The sequence below is a fragment of the Monodon monoceros genome, unplaced genomic scaffold, assembly GCF_005190385.1.
Source record: "Monodon monoceros isolate NGI ecotype Baffin Bay Population unplaced genomic scaffold, NGI_Narwhal_1 Super_Scaffold_18, whole genome shotgun sequence".
NCBI classification, from domain to species: domain Eukaryota; kingdom Metazoa; phylum Chordata; class Mammalia; order Artiodactyla; family Monodontidae; genus Monodon; species Monodon monoceros.
Genome location: NW_021703774.1, coordinates 69055825 through 69079029, shown reverse-complemented (window position 1 = coordinate 69079029; position 23205 = coordinate 69055825). Strand labels below are relative to the sequence as shown.

At 42.6% G+C, this 23205-nt stretch overlaps 2 protein-coding genes across 2 annotated transcripts; one reads left to right on the top strand and one right to left on the bottom strand.

Annotated features, from left to right (window-relative positions):
* Positions 1-1390: 1390 nt before the first annotated feature.
* On the bottom strand, positions 1391-16320 carry CCT3 (chaperonin containing TCP1 subunit 3). The gene is made up of 14 exons (XM_029230299.1): positions 16171-16320; positions 14237-14298; positions 13468-13518; positions 13316-13378; positions 12526-12622; positions 10126-10243; positions 7757-7943; positions 6699-6848; positions 5797-5929; positions 5535-5616; positions 3858-4038; positions 2849-3094; positions 2442-2573; positions 1391-1723 (listed from the first exon to the last, which is right to left on the bottom strand). The coding sequence occupies exons 1-14, from the start codon at positions 16199-16201 to the stop codon at positions 1619-1621; spliced, it is 1638 nt and encodes a 545-aa protein (XP_029086132.1). The 5' UTR covers positions 16202-16320; the 3' UTR covers positions 1391-1618.
* On the top strand, positions 16200-22657 carry TSACC (TSSK6 activating cochaperone). The gene is given in 4 exon segments (XM_029226940.1): positions 16200-16222; positions 16507-16619; positions 21151-21273; positions 22453-22657. Coding segments are annotated over 4 exon segments (459 nt in total). The 3' UTR covers positions 22653-22657.
* The last annotated feature ends 548 nt before the right edge of the window (positions 22658-23205 follow it).

The window sequence follows — 23205 nt, the reverse complement described above, 5'->3', positions numbered from 1 at the left end:
CACACGGGCTCAGCAGTTGTGGCTTGTGGCTCTAGAGCGCAGGCTCACTAGTTGTGGCACACGACCAGTGTCCCCTGCACTGGCAGGTGGACTCCTAACCACTGTGCCACCAGGTAAGTCCCAAGCTGAAGACTTTAGACTGGGTTAAGCAGGAAGCTGAATACTAGGCATGAAGTCTCCAGAAGCCCTTTTCCACAGCACACCTCTGTTCAGGCAGCACAGCCAGCTGTGAATGCACTTACAGAGGCAGACTGCCTATACAGGAATTCTAGGTCTGCCATTTACCAGCTTTGGGACCCTTGGACAAGCTACTTTATGCTTTGGATTCCCCATCATAAAATGGGGTTATTACCTACCTTATAGGGTCCTTTTGAGGATATGCAAAGTGAACAGAACGTATCTATTATATAATAGGCAATGTGTGCTAGCTATTATTATTCTACCTAGTATTCAACTTAGTAACACTAAGTCCCATGGTCAGGGAGGAGGCACAGTCTGACTGCATGAGTCATGAGGACAAAGGGGACAGTGGAAGGCCCAGAGGAAGGACTCTAAAGAAATCAAAGGCTAGCCCCACCTAGCTTCCAGCATCTCAGGGCCACTACATTTTTTTTTTTTGTCTTGATAAAAACAAAGCACAAAATGGGACTTACATCTTTTGTTTCTGCTTACAGGGAAAGCAGAGGTCCTACTGTGACACAAGCATACCAGGAAAATAAGCCAGCAAACCAAAATAGACTGGAATCAAGAACACCACTGGGGGCTTCCCTGGTGGCGCAGTGGTTGAGAGTCCACCTGCCGATGCAGGGGACGCGGGTTTGCGCCCCGGTCTGGGAAGATCCCACATGCCGTGGAGCGGCTGGGCCCGTGAGCCATGGCCGCTGAGCCTGCGCGTCCGAAGCCTGTGCTCCGCAACGGGAGAGGCCACAACAGTGAGAGGCCCGCGTACCGCAAAAAAACCCCAAAAAACAACACTGGGAGAGGGCGGAGAAAAAGAATTCTAGGTATGATAGGAAGGATTCTGAAAAGTTACAGGATACAGTACAGAAACAGATGCTCTATGTCCTTTAGGATAAATGCCTGAGCCCCAGCATGTACTGGGTGTTGCTCTACGTACAACCACATACAAGGAACACCCGTGGTTTGGACAGGTTCTTCCTGTTGAGTGGTGAATGCAAGGTGGTACGTTTTTAAGCTTTACAATATCATGCTTTGAACTCCAAGAGCCTTCGCAACCAGCATCTACTGAGAAGTCTGAAGAATACCCTCTCAAGGAGGCAAAGATACTGAATGACCTCATTCCCATCTCTTCCCAGTAAGGTTTTTTGCCTCTTCCCTCCTTGCCAGGAGGCAGAGATATGACCCAAGGTTGAAAAACAAATAACCACCATCTCAAATGACTTAGATTTAATCATCGGAAGCAAACTAAATGGAAAGCTTACAATAGAGAAGAATTACATGTCAGTGCCTTTTGCAAACTGAGCTGGGACAGAAAGGGACTGGGGCTGCCCCTCAACCCAATCTCTTCGAAACAAAGACATCCACAGTGTCCCTGGCAGTCTGGCTCAGGGAAGGGGGAGACTGTTGGCTCTGTGCGTTGAGGTTGCCTTGCCACCGCTCACTCCTGGCCAGCATCAGGAGCCCCGCCTTGCTGGCTCTGGTCATCACCCTTTTTTTTGTGGCCTGATACGATGTCATCAATCCGCAGCAGTAGAACTGCCGTCTAGGAGAAAAACCACAGCCCCAAAGAGGTTAGCAAAGAAGGGAAGGACACTTGTTTTCTTTTAGATGTATCACCTAGCTCCTCCTACATAATTACCATTTTATCTGAAATCTACCCTTTCAGAGCCTCGAATGTAAAATGCAGTTCTCGGTCAGCAAGGGATGCAGCCTGTGCTACGTTACCTTGCCTTTTTTTTTTCCTTTTTTTTTTTCTTTTGGCCATGCTACACAGCTTGTGGGATTTTAGTTCCCCAACCAGAGATTGAACCCGGGCCCTCAGCAGTGACAGAACGGAATCCTAACCAATGGACTGCCAGGGAATTCCCTTTTTTTTTAAAATTAAAAAACTTTATTTTTGGCTGCACCGGGCCGGGTCTTAGTTGTGGCATGCGGGACCTTCTTAGTTGTGGCATGTGGACTTCTTAGTTGCAGCATGCGAACTCTTAGTTGCGGCATGCACGCGGGATCTAGTTTCCCGACCAGGGATCGAACCCGAGCCCCCGGCACTGACAGCACGGAGTCTTACCCACTGGACCAGGGAAGTCCCCCTACCTTGCTTTTTAAATGAGCTAAATATAAGTAGGGGGATCGAATTCCTTGGGAGATCTTTTGGGGAATACTCTGCCTTCTATCCCCCCCTCCTCAAGACTGGACCAAACACACTGTTTTCTGGTTATCTGGAAATTAACAGCACAGCATATGTCTTAAGAGTGCCTCACCTCCACTGCTGTCTTATACGTTTGCAGCTTTACAGCCAATGGTTCCCAGATGCCCAGTTCTTTCATGTCCACCAAAGTACCTGTCTCACCATTTACGCCCCAGGTCTCACAATTCTCCTGGGTGTGCTTGGCCTATAGTTGGAACAAGCATAAATAATTAAAGGGGAAAATACTAGGGACAAGTAAGCTGACAGAGACCATTACATAAAAATCAAATACACTGCACTGATAAGGTAGGGATAAGAGGAAACGACAATGACAACAAACAAATCAAAAATTAAGAAAGAGAAGAGATTTTAAAGGAACAAGCTACCAGGAGAACCTGGAAAGACAGACATGAACTACCCTCTTAGGCCAAACACAGCTTTTCCTACCCCATCAAGAGAAGAGCAAGGAAAGGAACTCACCCGAAGGGAGGTAAGTAGACGGATGGTGCTGGCCCCACAGTTTTGAATAAGGGTACGAGGGATGACCTCTAGGGCTTGGGCAACAGCCCGATATGGCCATTGTTCCACACCAGTCATGGCCTTGGATTTTTCTGTCAAGGCATGAGCCACAGCCATCTCAGAAGCCCCACCCCCAGGCACCAGCTGAGGGTCCAGGAGAACATTGCGGCACACCTGCATGGCATCCTGGAGGTTGCGTTCTACTTCCTTGGGAAAGCGAACAAAGAGTATAAAGCCAAAGCTTGATGACTCAAGGACAAATCAGAAGCACCAAAGGACTTCCTGACTGCCAAATTCGGTAAACCACCAAGGAGGGCAAACTAAGAAAGGTCCTTCAAACCTTTTGGGCAGGGCAGATGCTACTAACTCTGGAAAAACACATTAACTACAACTGCAACAAGGCCAGGGGGAATGTGGTATCACTCTGGGATGTTAGGCTCTTGTCCATTGTGCTTGACAGACCTATAACCTTACTCTGTCCTGTCTAGCTGTGTACTCTAGGAGGCTGCACGGTGTAGTGGAAACTCTCTGCTTACTAGCTATATGCCTTTGGTAAAATACTTAACCTAAGGAAAAAAAAAGTAATATTTATAATTTCAACTTAAAAAACAAGGAAACAGTGGTTGCTAGTGGATGGGGAAACGATGAGCCACTGTTCAATGGGTATAATGTCTCAATTTTTTGAGATAAAAAAAGTTCTGAAGATCTGTTGCATGTGAATATGAATACACTTAAAACTGCTGTAACTGTACACTAAAAAATTATTCAGATGATAAATTTTACATTAAAAAAATTTTAAACCATGATTAAAAATAAAAATATTTAAAAAATAAAAAGAAGAGAGAGATTTGTGGCTTCAGATGGCAATTAAATAACTATAAATGGGCAACAGGATAATTTTAGGCTCTCTGGGAAACTCAAGAAATGGAACGACCTAGATCATTCAGTCACACTTCCAAGGCTGACTCACCGAGAGAATCTCTTTGCTGGCCCCCCGTAGGAGAATGGTGCAGGCCTTGGGGTCTCTGCACTCAGTGATGAATGTAAAGTACTCATCTCCAATTTTCTTGATTTCCAACAGGCCTGCCCCTGTCCCAACATCTTCTTCTCTCAGTTCCTCTGGTCGGCTGACTATTCGGCCCCCACAGGCTCTATTGATTAGATGGGGAGAAGGGGGACAGGGAGAAGACTAGATGATGTCAAATACTTTTACTCATCTTCTTGGTCCTTAGGGTCTGTGGTGGGGTGTAAGGGTTAAGGGCCAAAGTGGACTGCTAGCAACACTTCTACCTAACTCGAGACGTCTTGGTTGCCTGGTGAAATAGATTTCCAAATATATAGGTGAAGTTTCCTTAAACTAATATGGCTTTATAAGTGAAAGTGTGCATACCTAAGGCAACTACTGTAACGAGATACAAGTTAATTCGAAGTATACTTAGTGGACCCTAAAATTGGGACAAATGAATTCTTATGCATATCTGACCAAGTGTATAACACATAATGGTCATTTCTAGACAGAACTCATCCTATAATGCCCAGTTAGATCTCAAGGCCAATAACAGGACTGTACTAAAGACAATGTAAAGGTCAAGCAAGAAATAAGGTGATTAGGTACATAAGTATATGTCTCACCCAGTTTTAATAAATATAAGGCTAATTTTTTTTTTTCTTTTGCAGTACGCGGGCCTCTCACTGTTGTGGCCTCTCCCGTTGCGGAGCATAGGCTCCGGACGCGCAGGCCCAGCGGCCATGGCTCACAGGCCCAGCCGCTCCGTGGCATGTGGGATCCTCCCAGACCGGGGCATGAACCCGTGTCCCCTGCATCAGCAGGCGGACTCTCAACCACTGTGCCACCAGGGAAGCCAATGTAGGGCTAATTTTTTATTTGTCACTTTTTCCCCACTCATGGGCATGTAGAGTCAACTATGTATATGTATGTATGCCAAGCCATTTCAGAGAAAGCGTTTTAAGTATAAAATTGGATTTGGATCTATGGCATATTATGTGATGTTAGGATACACTTAACTTTTAAAAAAAAATTACTCTTAAAAATAGATGGTATCTGAGCCTAGATATTTGTACTGAAGTAGTGAGTGCAATCTAAGGTTGCATTAACAGCAGCTGAGGATCCAATCAAGGTAATTGTTGGATCTGCTATATTCTGAGCTAGTTAAAACAGACTAATCTGAAATGGATCCCTACACCAAGGTAGTGATCATAGATGTCTAAGCATACGCTGTTCACTACTGGTTAGGAGCAGTAGGGTCTCATGCAGCAGATAACTGTTACTCTAGATAGAGGACTTCCTCTTCTTTAAATACTTATTTACTTACTTCGCTGCACCGGGTCTTAGTTGCAGCATGCAGGAACTTTAGTTGTGGCATATGGGATCTAGTTCCCTGACCAGGGATCGAACCCAGGCCCCCCACATTGGAAGTATGGAGTCCTAGCCACTAGACCACAGGAAGTCCCTAGACAGAGGGCTTCTGAAGAGGGCAGATGGCTAAACCCAGGTTATTTCCATCTGTAAATAATTTGGCTGGCTTTATCCTATGCTAAACTTTTTCAGATAAGGATGACTACATTACGAAGCTACAAAATAAAAACACATGGGAAGGAGAATCTTATTTTTACCTGGCCTACTCACCTAGCAATGCGATTATTGTCTGTCTTCCGGACTCTGCGGATGGCTGTGATATTGGCCCGCATGAGGTAGTGCTGAGCTAAATCTGCAAGAATAGAGGTGTCAAGGTGGAAACCAGAAACCCTGGGTTCTGAACAGGTTTTATCCTCCACGTACCCTAACCATCACATGTTAATTATGTTCAGTGTATGACAACATGCGAGGAAAAAAATCACCAACCCTCTTCTACCACAACAATAGTCTGGAAAAATGAATGTAGTCCTACCCGAGATGCCCTTTTCTGTGATGACCACGTCTGGCTTCAGATGGATAATGTCCTCACAGAGCTGCTGAATGTACTCTTCTTCCATTTGGAGGATTCGGGTGAAGTCTTCCTCTCGTGTGATCTCAATGTCAGTCTATGTGGTGAAGAAAAGTCACTCTGAATTAAAAATTTTGGATTGGTGAAGCTCTTTAGGGTCATCCCACCTACTATACTCCCTCCATCCAGCATTCTCATGTATCCCAGAAAACATGAGTTAGAATAAGCCACGACCCAACACCTCTATAAGCCACTTTAGCTCCAGCAGTCATCTAGTTTAACCCCATTTAATTATAAAGCAACTGGAATGCAAGTCACAATGTAATTAGTGGAGTTTGGCTAAGGTCTCTAGCCACTTAGTTCAATGTTTCCTCTGACCTGTCAGTGTGCATGGTAACTCAGCGTCTTAATTCTTCCCACTAATAAATCGATTCTTGTTGCCAACCACTGTTTGATAAACTTCAATTACTTTGTTTTATCCAAGGGTGATGGAGCCTTGCAAGCTTCCTGCCCTCTGGAAATTCTTTGGCACTTCAAAGCTCAATTAACTCCTACTCTATGTTCTACTGATGCATTATGAAAGGTGGCATGAGAGTGTGGAATTGAAGCCGAACAGAGCTGGGTTCAAATTCTGATTTGGCCAATACCAGCTGTGTTCCTCAAGCAATTAACCTAGCTTCTCTGAGGTGTAGATCCCTCATCTATAAAATGGAAGAAGTCAGTATCATCTGCTGTAAAGGGGAGTTGTAAGAATCAGAGATTACTTGTAAAGGTCACAGAGTAAGCATGTAACAAACTTTTTAATTCCCTTGCCCATATTAACAGATTCTTACATCAAATTTAAGGAATAGGGCCAGGGACATTACCTGGCTTTCTCCTTTCTTGTATTCCAGAGAAGAATCCAGCAGCACGATGCGAGGGTTCTTAATATAGCGCCGCATCCGCGGATGGGTCACATCCTTGTTAATCATGACTCCACGTAACACACACGAGTCTTCAATGATGCCGCCAGGTATCTGAGCAAAAGAACCACTTCAATCCACGAGGAGACAATTTCTCAACTCCCTGCCCAGACATTCATCTTTCCCAAATGACTACCATTTCAGATTTTTAAAGTATCTTTTTTCCACGAACCTCTAAAACAACTACAGTTGCAATCATATTTCTTTCTCTCTAGGAAGCACATCAATCTTAGCACATGATACACAATTTGAAGGTTGGCTGAGACAGAAATTCAGTGATTGACAGATTTAAAGGGGCACAGGGACTTCCCTGGTGGTCCAGTGGGTAAGACTCTGCACTCCCAATGCAGGGGGCCTGGGTGTGATCCCTGGTCAGGGAACTAGGTCCCACATGCGGCAACTAAAAGATCCTTCATGCTGCAATGAGGATCCCGCGTGCCGCAACTAACACCTGGCGCAGCCGAACAGAGGAATGGAGAATCACGCAATACTACTTAAAAAGAAAAAAAAGGGTGCAGATCTCTACTTCCTGAAAGATATTTCCATGAATTTTAGACATAGGGCTCCATCTACTGGCCACAAGATATTAATGCTACTTTTAAATCTTAAATTAATAAAGATGGAGAAAGCATTCTGGGGCTTATTAGCGCTATGCTGTAGAGCCCTTGTTTATTTCCTGACCCAGTGGCTGATATGTACACAAATGCACAAATACAGACACAAAAATAAGCCTTTCTCTTGCCCCTGTAGACCCTGTGTAGGGACAGCAGTGAAGCTAACAGAATTATTTCAGATACCTCTTTGGCACCCTCTTTTTCAAGTTTTTGTTTTCCAGGTAGCAAATACTCTTCTTCCTGGTTCTAATAATAAAAATATCTTGCTCTGATTTAAACTTATTTCCTCCACAAGTGTCTCATTCTAGGAAATAATTTGTCTCCAAAGTACACACTCAAAGAGTTTACCTTTTCTACCCTTGCATATTTCTTGATGTCAATCTCCTTCCGACCGTTCTCCTCAAACTGTACAGTTTTGACAGCATCCAGGGCAATGTTGCAAGCCAAAGAAGACCACCGACTGATTACTTTGGTAGTAATGGAGCTGTTGATGATGTTCAGCATCGCATCTCGGTTACTGGTGTCAACAGGGGTACTGGAGAAAAGAAAAACGAATAATATGCTCAGTGGGATCTTGGATGTTTATGGAAGTCCTCATCTATATCTTGATGACTATAATAGTGGGCCAACAGGCAGAACAAGGGGAATCTGTTCCTTTGTAGGAAACTAAGTGTTATCAAGAAGTAACTTTGTCCACCCTCTGCCTTTTAGCAAGATTATAATTAACCCATCCCTGAAAGGTGTCTCAAATCCCTGAGTAATCTGTTCTCATGTCTGACAACTCTCCACACTTAGAGTTTACAGTAAAATAATTTCTTTACCTTCTGCTCCAACCAAATAAACTCTATTACTTTCACAACTTGGGTCAAGACACATTTTATCTTTGAAACCTCATCCTGTAACTAGCAAATTCTGAGAGTTCCTCTTGAGAATCACCATCGGTCTGTGCTATCCCTTTGGACAACTGATTCTATTTTACCTAGCATCATAATACATGGTGCGCCACAGTGTTTTTATGTGTTTAGTCTCCTCCAACGAGACTATAAATTTGTACATGGCAAGACTATCTAGTAAGAGACCTTGGATACCATCTTGTCCAAATTTTCACATACTGTTGAAATCCCTTTTATTAACACAGTAAGACACACAATAAGCAATCATTAAATAGTTGCTGAATTATGTATTTTAGGGAAAAAGCAATAGCTCCAAAAATATTATCTAAGATATACAGGCAGTTACTGCTTGATAAAAAAAAACATTAATGATTCAGCTCCAAATATTCAATAAATCCTTTGTGTACTCTACATTCTTACAAAGTTTACTTCATAAAAATGTTTTTTTTTTTTTTTTTTTTTTTTTTGCAGTACGCAGGCCTCTCACTGTTGTGGCCTCTCCCGTTGTGGAGCACAGGCTCAGTGGCCATGGCTCACGGGCCTAGCCACCCCGCGGCATGTGGGATCTTCCCAGACCGGGGCACGAATGCATGTCCCCTGCATCGGCAGGCGGACTCTCGACCACTGCGCCACCAGGGAAGCCCCATAAAAATGTTTTAAATCAAACACCTCCTTCTGTTAAGACTGCTAGACAGATATTATCATATACTTTGTTTCTTAACAGCAGGAAGTACAATACAAAGCTCACCAAATTGCTAGGTACTTGTGTACCCGACAACCTAAGGATATGAGTAGAAAATGACAGGTTTTAATTAATTAATTAAAAATAAATTTATTTAATTAATTGATTTATTTTTGGCTGTGTTGGGTCTTCGTTGCTGCGTGTGGGCTTTCTCTACTTGTAGTGCATGGGCTTCTCACTGTGGTAGCTTCTCTTGTTGCGGAGCACAGGCTCTAGGCGTGCAGGCTTCTGTAGCTGTGGCTCGCGGGCTCTAGAGCGCAGGCTCAGTAGTTGTGGCTCATGGGCTTAGTTGCTCCACGGCATGTGGGACCTTCCCGGACCAGGGCTCGAACCTGTATCCCCTGCACTGGCAGGCGGATTCTTAACCACTGGGCCACCAGGTAAGTCCCAGGTTTTATTTTTTAAACAACCTTTTTAATCAGAAAAATTTTGCATTCTGTATCATGTTCTTACTTAACTGACATTTCCTCAAGTAGAAGTCACACATTCCTATATTCCTTTTATTACCTTATAGCACTCAGCAAACATAGACTAACAGCAAGCTCTGTGATAACTAGAGAGGATTCAAATAGCATTTTCAGTACCAGTCCTTTTGATTTTAATGAAAACCCCTGGCTACCATCCTCCACAGTACTTTAGAGAGAGTACTGAATTAGTTATAATCATACACGATGGTAGGGTATCTTAAGCCCTGAATAATTAGTTATCTAACTCCTTAACTTATTTCTCCCACTAGAATCTAAAACTTTGCAGAGTAGCTCTATTTTACTTACTACACATTTCCCATAGCAGTGCCTAACATGGAAACTAGCAGACTGCATATAACCAAAATATATTTTGAAGAATTAAACCTAGCTTCTTTTATTTGTCTGCTTTGCATCCTTTGCCATTTTCTAAAAACTTTTATTTCTCTTATCCTTCCCTTCATTTTGCTCCCCTCTTTGTTTCTCCTTCTCACAAAATAATACCAGGGTATAAACTACTGGTGATGTGCTCGGTTTTCCTTTACCATCTAAGAACAGATTAGTCTTCCAGGCCTCCCATAGTTGACACTACCCATTTCTGGTCCCCACCTCCAATACCTTATTTTCTTAAGGGTGTTGATCATATCGTCCAAAGCCCTGCGGTAAGCACTGATCACCACTGTTGGGTGCATCTGCTGCTCTAGGAAGTGCTCAGCCACAGACAACATCTCCCCTGCTGAAAAAAGATACATACACCGTAACATTTTGAAAAGTACCTGGATATCAAGGCAACTTCATTATGCTTCTAAAAATACCTGCTCTTTTTTCTAAAGTAGGTTTCCCCAAAAGTATGCAAATACTATTCCAAATTTTATACTTTGTACAAGCAAATTCAGAAAAAAAAATTCTCATCAGATATATTTTAAATGATCAAAGATTGATCCCAGGGTTGACTTATTCTTGTGATCTTACTAAATATTTGTTCCCAGTTTCCTAAACAAATGGTAAACATTTTCCCGAAGACTCTAAAATTGAAAGAAAAATAAAGGAAAATTGACTTGCTTATTATTTCAATACCTAGCATGTAGTCAAACTGCTGGTACTGAAAACAAACAAAACCCACAAAACTTTATATCTGCAAGAATACCCATAAAAATTTACAAAATTTACCCTCTGGAAGAGGGATTATTGGTAAAATGTCCCCTCCTTTTAAAAACTGTCCTTACTTTCTAATTCTAATTGACACACACACACACACACACACACACAAAAGCTTGTTTCTAAAAAAAGTTTTAAAGAGGAAAAACCATTATTTTGGTCAAAAAAGGACCTTCTGCACAAAGGGCTTGTACTACCAGGTCCACTGACACTAATTTTTAAAATGTACACAAATGTGTAAAAGTTCACATGTATACTCTTTGGCATGTGCTCAAATGTTTGATTTCAATACTTTAGAATTCCTAAGTGACCATCATGTATATTAAAAGAAAGATAATCAAATATTTTGAAACATGCTCTAATAAGTTAACTTAGAAAAGACTATACCCTGTTAAAGAAGAATCAGAACAGTATCATAGAAGAAAGATATCTTCAGAAATGGCAGTTTTGGTTTTTTAAAAGCTACCTAAGTCTAAGAAACCTAGACTCATGGATACTTACTTAATATCTCCACGAGATTTAACTAAGATTACCAGCTAAAAAATTCTGCCTGATACCTAAAGCTCATCTTCTACCCAAATAAGTGAAAAAGCATATGGAGTCTTACCTACTTCTTTCATCCTCCAAGTTTCTCTTCAAAGTACAGAACTAGCCATATGTAATTAATTCTCAATCCACAAAAGAACTGGATCTAAAGATGTGATTAGTTGGTGGTGACTCAAGCAAATTTCGACCCAACTCACCATTCTCAAAATGTAATACAAAGGCATTTAAAAATTAATTTTTAAAAAGTTCATATAATAATAATTTTGTTAAGGATTCTACTTTTAGGCCTGTGGACCAACACTATAAATTGGCATCTCCTAATTAGAAAAGTGTTTTTTCTCAATTCCTAAAAACATATTGCTACAGATTTTCATTTTCTTAATTAATTTTTTAATTTTTATTTTTGGCTGTGCCACACGGCTTGTGGGATCTTAGTTCCCGGACCAGGGATCAAACCCACCCCCTCGGCAGTGAAAGCGTGGAGTTCTAACCACTGGACCACCGGGGAATTCCCATGTAACACATGTAAACAAGTGTCCTTTACGTGGTATATTTAGTGGCACGTTTTCCACATTTTTTGTGCATTTTCTTGTTGATTTCACTGTTTAAAATGGCCTAAGTATAGTCCTAAAGTACTATCTAGTTTTCCTACGTGCAAGAAAGCTGTAATGTGCTCTGTACAGACAATAACTTACTATATAAGATTTGTTCAGGCATAAGTTATAGTGCTACTGGGCATGAGTCCAGTGTTAATGAATCAACAATATATATTAAATAAGGTGTCTTTAAAACAAACAAAACATAAAATGTATATATTTATGCACTGATAAATATGTGACTGGAGGCTTGAGGAACCTAACCCCATACTCCTCCGGGAGTGATGGTTTAGTATTCACTAATTCAGTGTTTGTGGTGACTTTATAGAATATAACTTATTGTGAGTAATGACAATGGACTGTATTTTATTCAACCAGATTTGCAAAGCTCATCCTATACCACGATGAACATTTTATGCTCAGTTGGAGAGAATACACAGAAAATTAGCAAAAAGTTCTTTAAACATTTATAATTAGTGGATTGGTAAAAAGGTTCTTCTTAAAATATGACTCAGGGGACTTCTTTGGCAGTCTAGTGGTTAAGACTCCATGCTTCCGCTGCAGGGGGTGCGGTGGGTTCCATCTCTACTCAGGGCACTAAGATCCCATATGCCGCGCGTTGCGGGCAAAACAAAACAAAAATATCTGATGTTATTTCTGGCAAAAATCTTAATGTTTCAATCTAATTTTCCTTATCAATCTTCCATTCTTTTCTTACCAAGAATAATTACAGATGTGGTCCCATCTCCAACCTCTTCATCCTGTGTCCGGCTAATTTCAATCATGGACTTGGCTGCTGGATGCTGTACTTGAATCTGAAAGAAAGACCTCTTAACCCATTCTGCTTGGTCCTAACTCTTGAGCTTCTTGCTTCCACACTGACTCCCTTTTATTGTTTTACCACAGCTTTAAAGATTAAAAGTGGCCCCTAAGAGATCTAAGTAAAACACCTTTCCAAGTCTTTCTTTTTGGGGAAAAATGCATTAGGACAACTTAACTACTGAAGTTTCTTGAGAACAGAACAGTATCTTTTAGCTTATTTATTGGGAACACCATTGTTGTGGTTGAATTGTGTCCTCTGAAAGAACATGTTGATGTCTCATCCCCTGAAAATTGTATTTGGAAATAGGGTCTTTGCAGATGTAACCAAGTTAAAATGAGGTCACAGAGGTAATCAGGGTACATTCTAAACCCAACCACTGGTGTCCTTATGAGACACACAAGAAAATGCCATGGCAGAAGGGGAGTTTATAAGCCAAGGAATGCGGTCAAGCATCAGAAGCTATAGGAGGAAGGATTCTTCCCTAGAGCCTTCAGAAGGAGCATGGCACTGCTGACACCCTGAGTTTGGACCGCCAGCTTCCAGTCCATGTGAATAAATTTCTTTTGTTTCAAGTCACACAGTCTGTGGTAACTTGCTACAGCAGCCCAAAAAAGCTAATCATTATTTACATTATCTCTTTATGTATCCTTTATAAAATGTTAGAAAGCAAAACGAAAAGTCAAACCTCTCGAAGAATAGCATTGCCATCATTGGTCATCACGATGCCTCCCATTGGGTCCAAAAGCATCTAGGACAAAAGCAGAAGTTATATTTAAGTGTCTCAGAAAACAGAAAGGGAAAATCTGTAGTCGAAGTTTCAGTATGAGATAAGCCTACCTTCATCATAGACTTGGGTCCCAAACATGTTCGGATGATATCTGCAATAGTCTAAGGAAAGAAAATACAAAACATGTAAGCACAAATCAGAAGATGGTGAGTGTGTTAGGGGAAGAGGCATGAGTAACCCACAGAGCCAGTGTTTTAACAAGGACACTTCTAAAGTAGGGTTGGCGACCACTTTAAATACAGCACGCCACATGGCTAGATTCTGTTCTTTGCTTTTTCCGCTTTGGGAATGTTTTCTGGATACAGAAAGAAATAACTTTTCACAAGGAAAAAAAGAGACATGCCTTCCAGAGCTTCAGTTTCCCAGCAGTCCAGATAACTGAAGGTCCACGTATTTGTATTTCTTTCCATGATAGTAGCCTCCACCCCATGCTAATTAGATCTAGGGCTTTTTCATTCTTTCATTCAAAAGATATTTACTGAATACCTACCTATCCAGGATCTACAATGACTACTAGGAATACAAAAGGGAATTAATACAGTTCTTCCCTTCAACTAACTCAGTCTAGTATGAGAGACAAACACAAATAGAATATTATGAGACAACGTACAGCAATAGAATATGCACAAGTTAATATGAGAAGACCATTAGGCCTAGCTCAGAGAGGGAAGGCTTCCTTCTCCTTATCACCGAGAGAGAAATATCCTGAAGGAACGGAAGTCAACTTTTCCTCTGCCAAATTGCAAACAAACACAGAAATACTAGGGAAGGCAGCTACAGGCAAACTATTATAAACAACTTAAAAGATGTGCTACCTACCTTGGCGGCATTGATGTTTCCAGATTGAACTTTTCTTCCAGATTCACGCTTTGTGTTCTGGCCTAAAATAGATAAAAACAAAAGGCAACAGCTCAGGACTGCCCCACTGTATATAAGCTATTTATTCCCCGATCTTTGAAAATAAAAACACCCAGGTTTCATGATGTATATACGAATTAAAGCTTATCAACTTGTACTCTTTAAATATGTGCAGCTTATCGTATGTCAATTATACCTCGACAAACTGTTAAAAAGTAAACATACATACTTATGGCTACTTACTTCTTTATTTACTTCAACCCCTGGTATACGAAGAAACAATCCATAAAGCTTCAACTTTGGAATCATGGTCATCACTTTCCCTCTAGCCAAACATTCATGTATTTACAGCAAGAATTCATAACCTGAGATCTGCGATCCGTGAGATTCTCAAAGGGCTGGTGTCTCTAAAAGCATCAATCTCTCCTTTACGTAAAAAGGGAGTTTGGGGGTTCATATTCTCCTACATGGATATGGGGAATCATACTGACAGTCCTAGCATAATTACTGATAGTGCCCCCCACTGTGCTGTGGAATGAGAACACACACTCAAGTGTCTGGGTCTGCCAAGATAGTCACTTCATGCTTGGACGTAAGAAGAATGCCTCAGTTACCCATTTACCATTAGGAAGAGCTGACTACATATTTAAATAAGGAACCTAACTGGATACAGCCACTAATGCCAGAGATTAACGTGGATCTCCAAAGGGCTGCACAAGGCACCACTCAGTCACCCCAGGGCCCTCTCAATGGGAGACAAGCCAATGACTATAATTGAACCTAAGTAACGTCTCACTCCTCTCTCCAAATTATATTTTCCCTACAATTTGCTGTATAATTTTCGATCCAGTCCCATCAAAACTAAACACAATTCTCAGGATTTCGATTCCTATTTCAGACAGTGATAACTAAAATCCTGCATGGACCATTCTGATGGATTCATCAGAAAAAAACAGGGTTTTTTTCTGGGTTAAGTGAATTCTTGTCTGAAAACAGTTATTTTCCAGGTATAGACAAAATAGATAAAATCTTGGAATAGCATTCTCTACAAAGAAGATGGTGAGGGAGGGAAAATGGCTAGTCAGGCATCTCAAGTGCTCTTGCAAATAGGATACAGAAGTTACACAGGTTGGAATCATACCAAGGGAAGACAAGGGAAATGGGACTCGTAAGTAAGGAAAGAAATCTGGGATGTTCCCGAAGGGTAAAGAGAACCAATCGAGGAATCTGGGAAAACTCAGCTGGTAAGTGGGAAAGATTACAACGTAGGGAACACTTGAGGGAATAATTACATCTAAGCCAGACCAGTGAGGGAAGCAGGGTTACTTCGTGAAAAGGGGTTGACTAACAGAAATTCAAGAGGACAGCTACGGAAGAGGAAGTGGCCAAGGATACCACTCGCTGTTTGCCAGACCCTCTTTTAAACTGCTGTATATCTCCTTATCTCATTTAAGCCTCACAATCCTATGAGGAAATACCGTTAACCCTAATAACAAAGATGGAGCCATTTTCAATCAAGCAGTTTGGCCGAGGCCACACCGTTACTAAGGGATGGGCCAAGATCATAAAGCTAGGCCAAACTAAAAAATCTTTATTCATTCAGCTACACACTGAAAATCGCTCAAGGAAGAGTGCAAGGGCGGGGGCTGGGGGTGAAGAACGGAACGGCGTTCCGTTCAACAGGCTCGGCGACAGGAAGGTCAGTTTGCATTTGCCAAGACAGAGGAATGGGTTAAGAGAAGAGAGGAAAACGGGAGAAGGGGCTTCCAAAATTAACGACTGGAAGGGTCAGTGGCCGGACCTGAGCGGGACTGGGCTGAGGCAAGGCTGTAAAGTGCGGAAAAAGAAGGGTGGTGAAGAGGGGGGGTCCCTTCCCCGGCTTTCCCACAACTCACTAAGCACGAGTACCGGACGATGGCCCATCATGGCGGCGCAATGCAGAGCCGGGTACCCCGAGCTGGGGGAACCAGCAGAACCTTCTGGAGAGAGAGAACCAGCGAAGACCAGAAAACGCTGCTTCCACAGGGCTCACACGCAAACCCGCTACTCTCCGGGTCGCCACCAATCACCGCACCCACCTCACTGACCGGCACGCACACAGACCAATTGACATTCTTAGACCCGCCCCTTACGTAATAACGCAGGGAAAGCTAGATAGAGAGAGCACGATGATGGCAGTGAGAGGGCACAGGCGCTTGCGCAATAGGGTGGCCGCTCCCGGCCGCGTGTAGCACGAACCTCCGCGCAAGCGCCAAGGCTGGGGCAGTTGGCCGACATGCCACTGCGCATGTGTATCAACTACAAGGGTTGGTGCTGGGGTTGAGGCTTTCGATTAACACAGCAGGTGAGGTCCTTAAACTCTTGCGTCTCAGCTCCTCTCGGGTTTCGAAGGTCAAGAAAAGCGTAACAGTTTCCACGCTTTCGTTCCAGCCTTAGCAACCGGGAGTGATGGAGGGGCGGGGCTTAAACCGGTGGTTGAGGGAAGACCCGGCCCGTGTGATGCGGGGTGAAATGGGAGTTGTAGTCCGATCGGACTGTGCTGGGCGGTTAACTATTCTTCCGGGCACGCTGGGAATTGTGGTTTATTGTCTCTGACTCGTTGCTGTGCGTGGACCTTTACCTTATTAGGTAAATGTCTTCTGCTGAGGCTGTGAACGGTACCGGAGGGTGATGGCTTACTTTTTCCCCGAGTTATCCTATCTAAAACACTTTTTCAAGTGTTCCCTGTAGTGCTCTAAGATTTTTTTTTCTCCACGCCCATTCCCTCCTCTGCCCTCCTCATCTCCTCAGCTACCGGTGCATTAGAGATGTTGGGAAGCCAGAGTTTTTAAATTACCTTACAAGACAGGAAAAGGACGGATATTACAGAAATTGAAACGAGGAGAGAACACAGAATATTTGCCCGTTCATAGGAGACTCTTAACGTTTGGGCATGGTTACAGTACTATTTTGTCCGGGAAAAAAGGCTGCAGTGCTACTAGAAACAGCTGTTTTCCAAACTAATGAAGGGGCTGTGAGACCAAGATCAATTCAAGAACAATTACTTATATTTGGCCATGAGATAGAACAGTACACCCTTTCACATTTTTTCCTCCCCAAATTGGAACAGCCTGAGCTCTGCTGGGGAGAACTTATGAAGTTGTTAATAGTAAAATAATAGTATGGGTTGTCAGTGGTCATGTAATTCTTTCCCAGGCACCACACTTCAGATGGAGCAGCATTCTAGTCATTCTACTAACAGAAGAGGTGTGTGTCAGAGGCCCTGCTTCCTCTCCCTTAAAACCAGATCTCCTTGGGCTTCCCTGGTGGCGCAGTGATTGAGAGTCTGCCTGCTGATGCAGGGGACACGGGTTCGTGCCCCGGTCAGGGAGGATCCCACATGCTGCGGAGCGCCTGGGCCCATGAGCCATGGCTGCTGAGCCTGCGCGTCTGGAGCACAGGCTCCGCAACGGGAGAGGCCACAACAGTGAGAGGCCTGCGTACCACAAAAAAAACAAAAACAAAAAATAAAACAAAACAACCAGACCTCCTTAATTGCTCAGCTTGTGGGAAAATGAAGCTAGTTGTATGTATATTTTTTCCTGTTACTTATTTAATTGGAAAGTATTTGTATTTGTTCTGCATTTCCCACTAAATGGAAACATTCCTGTATTCCCAGTGGCTAGAACTGGATCTGTTAAATAATAGATGCTCAATAATTTTTTAATATATTTTAATAAATTTTAAAATTTATTTTTGGCTACTTTGGGTTTTAATTGCTGTGGACAGGCTTTCTCTAGTTGGTGGTGAGCGGCGGCTGCTCTTCGTTGCCCTGTGTGGTCTTCTCATTGCGGTGGCTTCTCTTGTTGCAGAGCATGGCCTCTAGGCGTGCGGGCTTCAGTAGTTGTGGCTCACGGGCTCTAGAGCACAGGCTCAGTAGTTGTGGCGCACAGGCTTAGCTGCTCTGCAGCATGTGGGATCTTCCCAGACCAGGGCTTGAACCTGTGTCCCCTGCATTGGCAGGCAGATTCTTAACCACTGTGCCAACAGGAAAGTCCCAGATGCTCAATAATTATATGTTGAATGAATATATTAATTATTCCTTTGTATCTCCTCTTAATACTTAGAACAGAAGACATATTGTTGGCTAGAGTGAACAGATACTCAGACTGAGTGGGACAGTCCCACTTGGTGGCCAGGGAAGTGCCTGAGACCATCTGACTCCAGAGCCTATTCACTTAACTGTTAGGTGGGGTAGATTACTCTATCTGAGAGGCTTGCTTTCTCATAACTTGAACATAAATGAACTAGCTCTTCTCACAGATTATATTGTGCAGTGGTAAGGAGCATGACTGGAGTCTATAGGCCTGGATTTGATTCCGCCATTGGCACATACTCATTGTGGAATCTTGAGCAAATTTCCTAACTTAAGTTTTCTCAAAAAAAATGCGGATAAAGCTACCTACTTCATAGGGTCATTATGAGAAATGTATAAGATAATGTATGTAAATCACTTTTTATTATTTTCTCTGTTCTGCTTCCTTTTGCTGCTCCCCAACCTCATCCTCTGTTATACATTGTCCAGTCAGAAATATGGTTCCTTTAGTATGGACTGTGTGTAACATACTCATCAAACCTTAGAATTCAGTAGAAAATGCACCCTCATACACCTAGGAAGGGCCCAAATTAGAAGTGCATTTGCATGGAAGTTCACAAATTTTTCAAATGGTGAGAAGAATCTTGAGGCCCGAGTTTCACCTTCTAGCTCCTTACCATGCTGAATGAGCCATCAAATGTGGTGATGACTCTGGAGCAGGAGTGAGGAGAAGATGGAAGACCTACGGTAGGGCTCAGAAAAATCCACAAACCCAGGGCAAAAACATGGATTTCTCTCACCAAGAGTAACTGATGGTGCTTGATCACTTAATGACTGTCTAAACGGCAATACTGTCAGTTCCATGAGAATAGCAACCATGTCTGTTTAGCTCACTGTGGTATCTTCAGTGGCTGATACATTGCAAGCACTTAACTGTCTCTTATGTGTATGAATGAATGAATTTAATTTTTTTATCCTTTTTTGATCTCATTATGATAGTGAATAATGGATTCCCCACTGTCTCAACCCCTTTAATTCTTTCATAGAACCAGCTGTTCTGCCTTTCCATCCATTGCTCCTCTGTCTACTTTGCCACTTCCTTTTCATTTTCCGAACTCCTGAGGAGGAGTTCCCCAAAGGTCCAGTTTTCTCTCACAGTCTTTGACCTTGGAGAGCTAATGTATTTTTGCAGTTCCTTCATCACCTCTTTGTGACTGGCCTGGCAGTTTGACCTTTCACCTGAGCTCAGTGCCTTCTCTCTGGCTGTTTTTCTAGGCATTTCTATTTGGACTGTCTTGTCTCACCTCAGATCCAATATGTCCAAAATGTGATTTATGTTAATATGACATTACCCCAACTCAGATTCCCTTGAGTGAGAAAGGAAATTCAGAGGCTTGTGCAGTTGGGAGGTTGCTGAGGTAGTCAGAGAGTAGGAAGAAGAGCTACCAGTACCACAGGAACTGGAACTGGGGATTCAGTGCCTGTAGCTATCTGCCCATCTCTCCATCTTTCTCCTGGACTCTCTCTTCTCTCTAATCTCTTGCTTGTATCTGCTTTTCATAGCATGCTAGCCAAATTCAGTAGCTTTCATTGACCCCAAATTTACATCTTCCCAGCATAGCAAATCAGAGGAAAGCAAGCTTTGACACAGAATCTGTATATCAATCCCAAGGAATGACTGGCCCAGTTTGCCGCATGTGCTTACCCCTTCAATCAGTCACAGTTGCCAAGGGGGATAGGATACCATGATTGCCCTGTATTGGGTCACATGCTTATTCCCGTTGGAATATGGAGAGGGGTCTGATGTATGTATGACCTGGAATCTGGGGAAAGAGTAGTTTTCCAGAGCAAGGGTTGCTCAGTAGACAGAAATGACATATGTCTCCTATAGGACTCATGATTTTCTCCCTACAAATCAAATTTTCCTTCTAACGTAACTATTTTTGCCAAAGGTAATCTGTTTTCCCCTTTGAGAACTTCCATGTCCAACCCATTTTAATCCCAGTGGATTAATTAAAGTAGAAATTTTATCATATTTTCTAATCCTAAAAGGCTCAGTGACTTTCTGAGAAAGCCTCAGATTTGCTATTGGAAAGGGTCTTCCATGACCCATCCTGCTTTCCCACTCTCCACCCTCTAATTCTGGCCACTTTTTTAGGGCTCCTCATCCTTCTGGCCATATTCTTGCTTCCTTGCCTTTGCTCACACCATGTTTTTTTTCTCCCACTTGAAATATCTTTTCTACTTATCCAAAGCTTCCTGTTTTCAAGGTCCAATAAATATCCTCCACCTGCCTGGAGTCTTCTTTGACTGTTGTACTCATATTGATATCTTATCCCATTTCAAAAACATTCATTTTTACATTTAATCACATCTTAGTGTAACTAAAAGATAAAAGGACTTACTTTCACCCGAGACTGTCAGACTCATTGTTTATGTCCTGTGTTGTTATATCACCATTTTGCCAGTGTCTGATTCGTCTCCCTAAGTAGGTATTAAACACCTAAGAAACCATGTCTTAGATGTCTTGTGTATGCCCTAACATTCAGCACAGTAGTCAGCATGTAGCACAGATCAATAAGAACTTGCAGAATATAAGCAAATTAGATTTTAGCTTATCCCAACCCTGCTTGGTTTTCCTCAGTCCCACTATGGTTTCTCTTTTGTTTTATATAACTTTCTTTGAAGATATTCAGGCCAGGGTCTCAGCACCTGCATTCATAGACCAGACGCAGGGATCTAATTAGGCTGTCCCTTGTCGGAATGAACTCTGACTTAGTTGCCTCTGATTTTGTTCCAGCCAAAGAGGAAGGTAATGCTGTGCCTCTTTGTCGAGCCAAACCCACCCCCAACTTTATTAACCTTCAAGCAAGTTCCCCACCAGCCACTTGCCTGAAAATCCCAGCAACAAAGCTGTCCTCAGGTAAGGAAGGATGCAGGGTGGATTTCCCAAATGAACTCAGCAGGGGGAAGGTTGTATGGAGGAGGTGGCTGGAACTGGCTGAAAATTTTATTGCTTGCTAGTAATGTTGGTTGAAAAGTGGCCAGGGAAGGAAATAGTAACAGTTAGCTCAGTTTCTTTGCATTTCAGTTATTCATCCTCCCATGGCAACATCAGTGGGTATTTAGCATACCTGTGGGAAGCCACACAGTGCACTAGACAGTCATGACTCCTGTTTTTGAGGACCTCAGAGTTTAACAAAGAAGTCAAGACCAATAAATACACAAACAATGGATAAATAACTACCAAGGTTAACTAAGAGCTGGATGTGTATAATGTAGTTGAAAACATTAGAAAAAGAATTGATTTCATGGGCTTCCCTGGTGGCGCAGTGGTTGAGAGTCCGCCTGCCGATGCAGGGGACTCGGGTTCGTGCCCCGCTCTGGGAGGATCCCACATGCCACAGAGTGGCTGGGCCCGTGAGCCATGGCCGCTGAGCCTGTGCGTCCGGAGCCTGTGCTCCGCAACGGGAGAGGCCACAGCAGTGAGAGGCCCGCGTACCGCAAAAAAAAAAAAAAAAAAAAAAAAGAATTGATTTCAGCAAGACTGGTGAAAGTTAGGCAACAGGAAGAACTTCGGGTCACTGCCGATGACCTTACTATGTCAGGTAAGAAGAATGCTGAGGCATCCCCTGAGCTCTTGAAAGGGAAGTTAGGCCTCACTCTCAGACCATTTCATTCACTCATCAAATATTTGTTGAACACTTATGCGCCAGGTACTTACTCTTCTAGGTGCTGGGGACACAATAGTGAACAAATCAGACAAAAATCTATGCCTTCCTGGAGCTTACATTCTAGAAGGGGGAATTAGCCAACAATTATGTAACTAATTACAAAGTATGCCAAATAATCATAAGTACTAAGGGAAAAATAAAGCAAGAGAGTGGGTAAAAAGTTCCAGTGGATTGGTTTCAAATAGGGTAGCCAGATAGACTTCATGGAGAAGGTGACAGCTGAGCACAACTGCATCTGGGTTGAGTTGTGCCCCGAAAGATTAGAGCAGTCATCTTATTAGAGCCCTTCCCACCTCAGTACAATTATAAAATCTCTCTTTTGTCTCCTTTGCACCTCCATTGCTCTTCCTTCAGGAATTGACCACAAGCCCAAGGAATGCCTAGGACTCCTAGAATATATGTATGCCAGTCTCCAGCTTGAGACCCAGCTTGCCCAACAACGGATGGCTATTTTTGAAAATTTACAAGCATCCATGACAAAACTGGCTCCTGGGAGAGAAAGCCAGAACTCTTCTCTCCCAACCTTATCTTGCAATCTGTTGTTAAATCACCTGCCCTAATTCAGTAAATGAATTGTGGAACAAAGTTATCGTGTATGTTTTCCCTACTCTCTTCCCAGTAAACCCTTGGTGGAATCTGGGCATATATATTCTACAAGTGGTTGGTTAGTTCACAAGTTCATAGTACGTGTTCATTGAGTGCAAAGCACTATACAAGGCACTTGGGGATACATATAACAGAAGAGAGAGTTTTGGGGGATTTACTATCTAACAAGGCAGATAAGAAAAAGAATTCATTGTAAAATTTAGTGGTACTCTGAGGGGGAATGGAAGTTCAGAGATAGAGGTTAGTAGGATACTGGACCAATCGTGGAATCTTGCTGGAGGAAGTGGTGCCACTTGATGAAGGAGCTGCATTGGATGGCATGGACGGATGAAGTAAGGTAGTTTCATGTCAGTTGGGAAGCTTGGACAAAGACCTAGAGGTAGGAGAATAAGTCATCAAAAATTAGGATAAGAGGGTTTTTTATGCCCAGAATATAGGAGATGAGGCAGAATGTAGAGCAGCTGAGAACAGACAGAGCAGCTTTCCCTGGGGAATTATTCTGGTAACAACTGTTA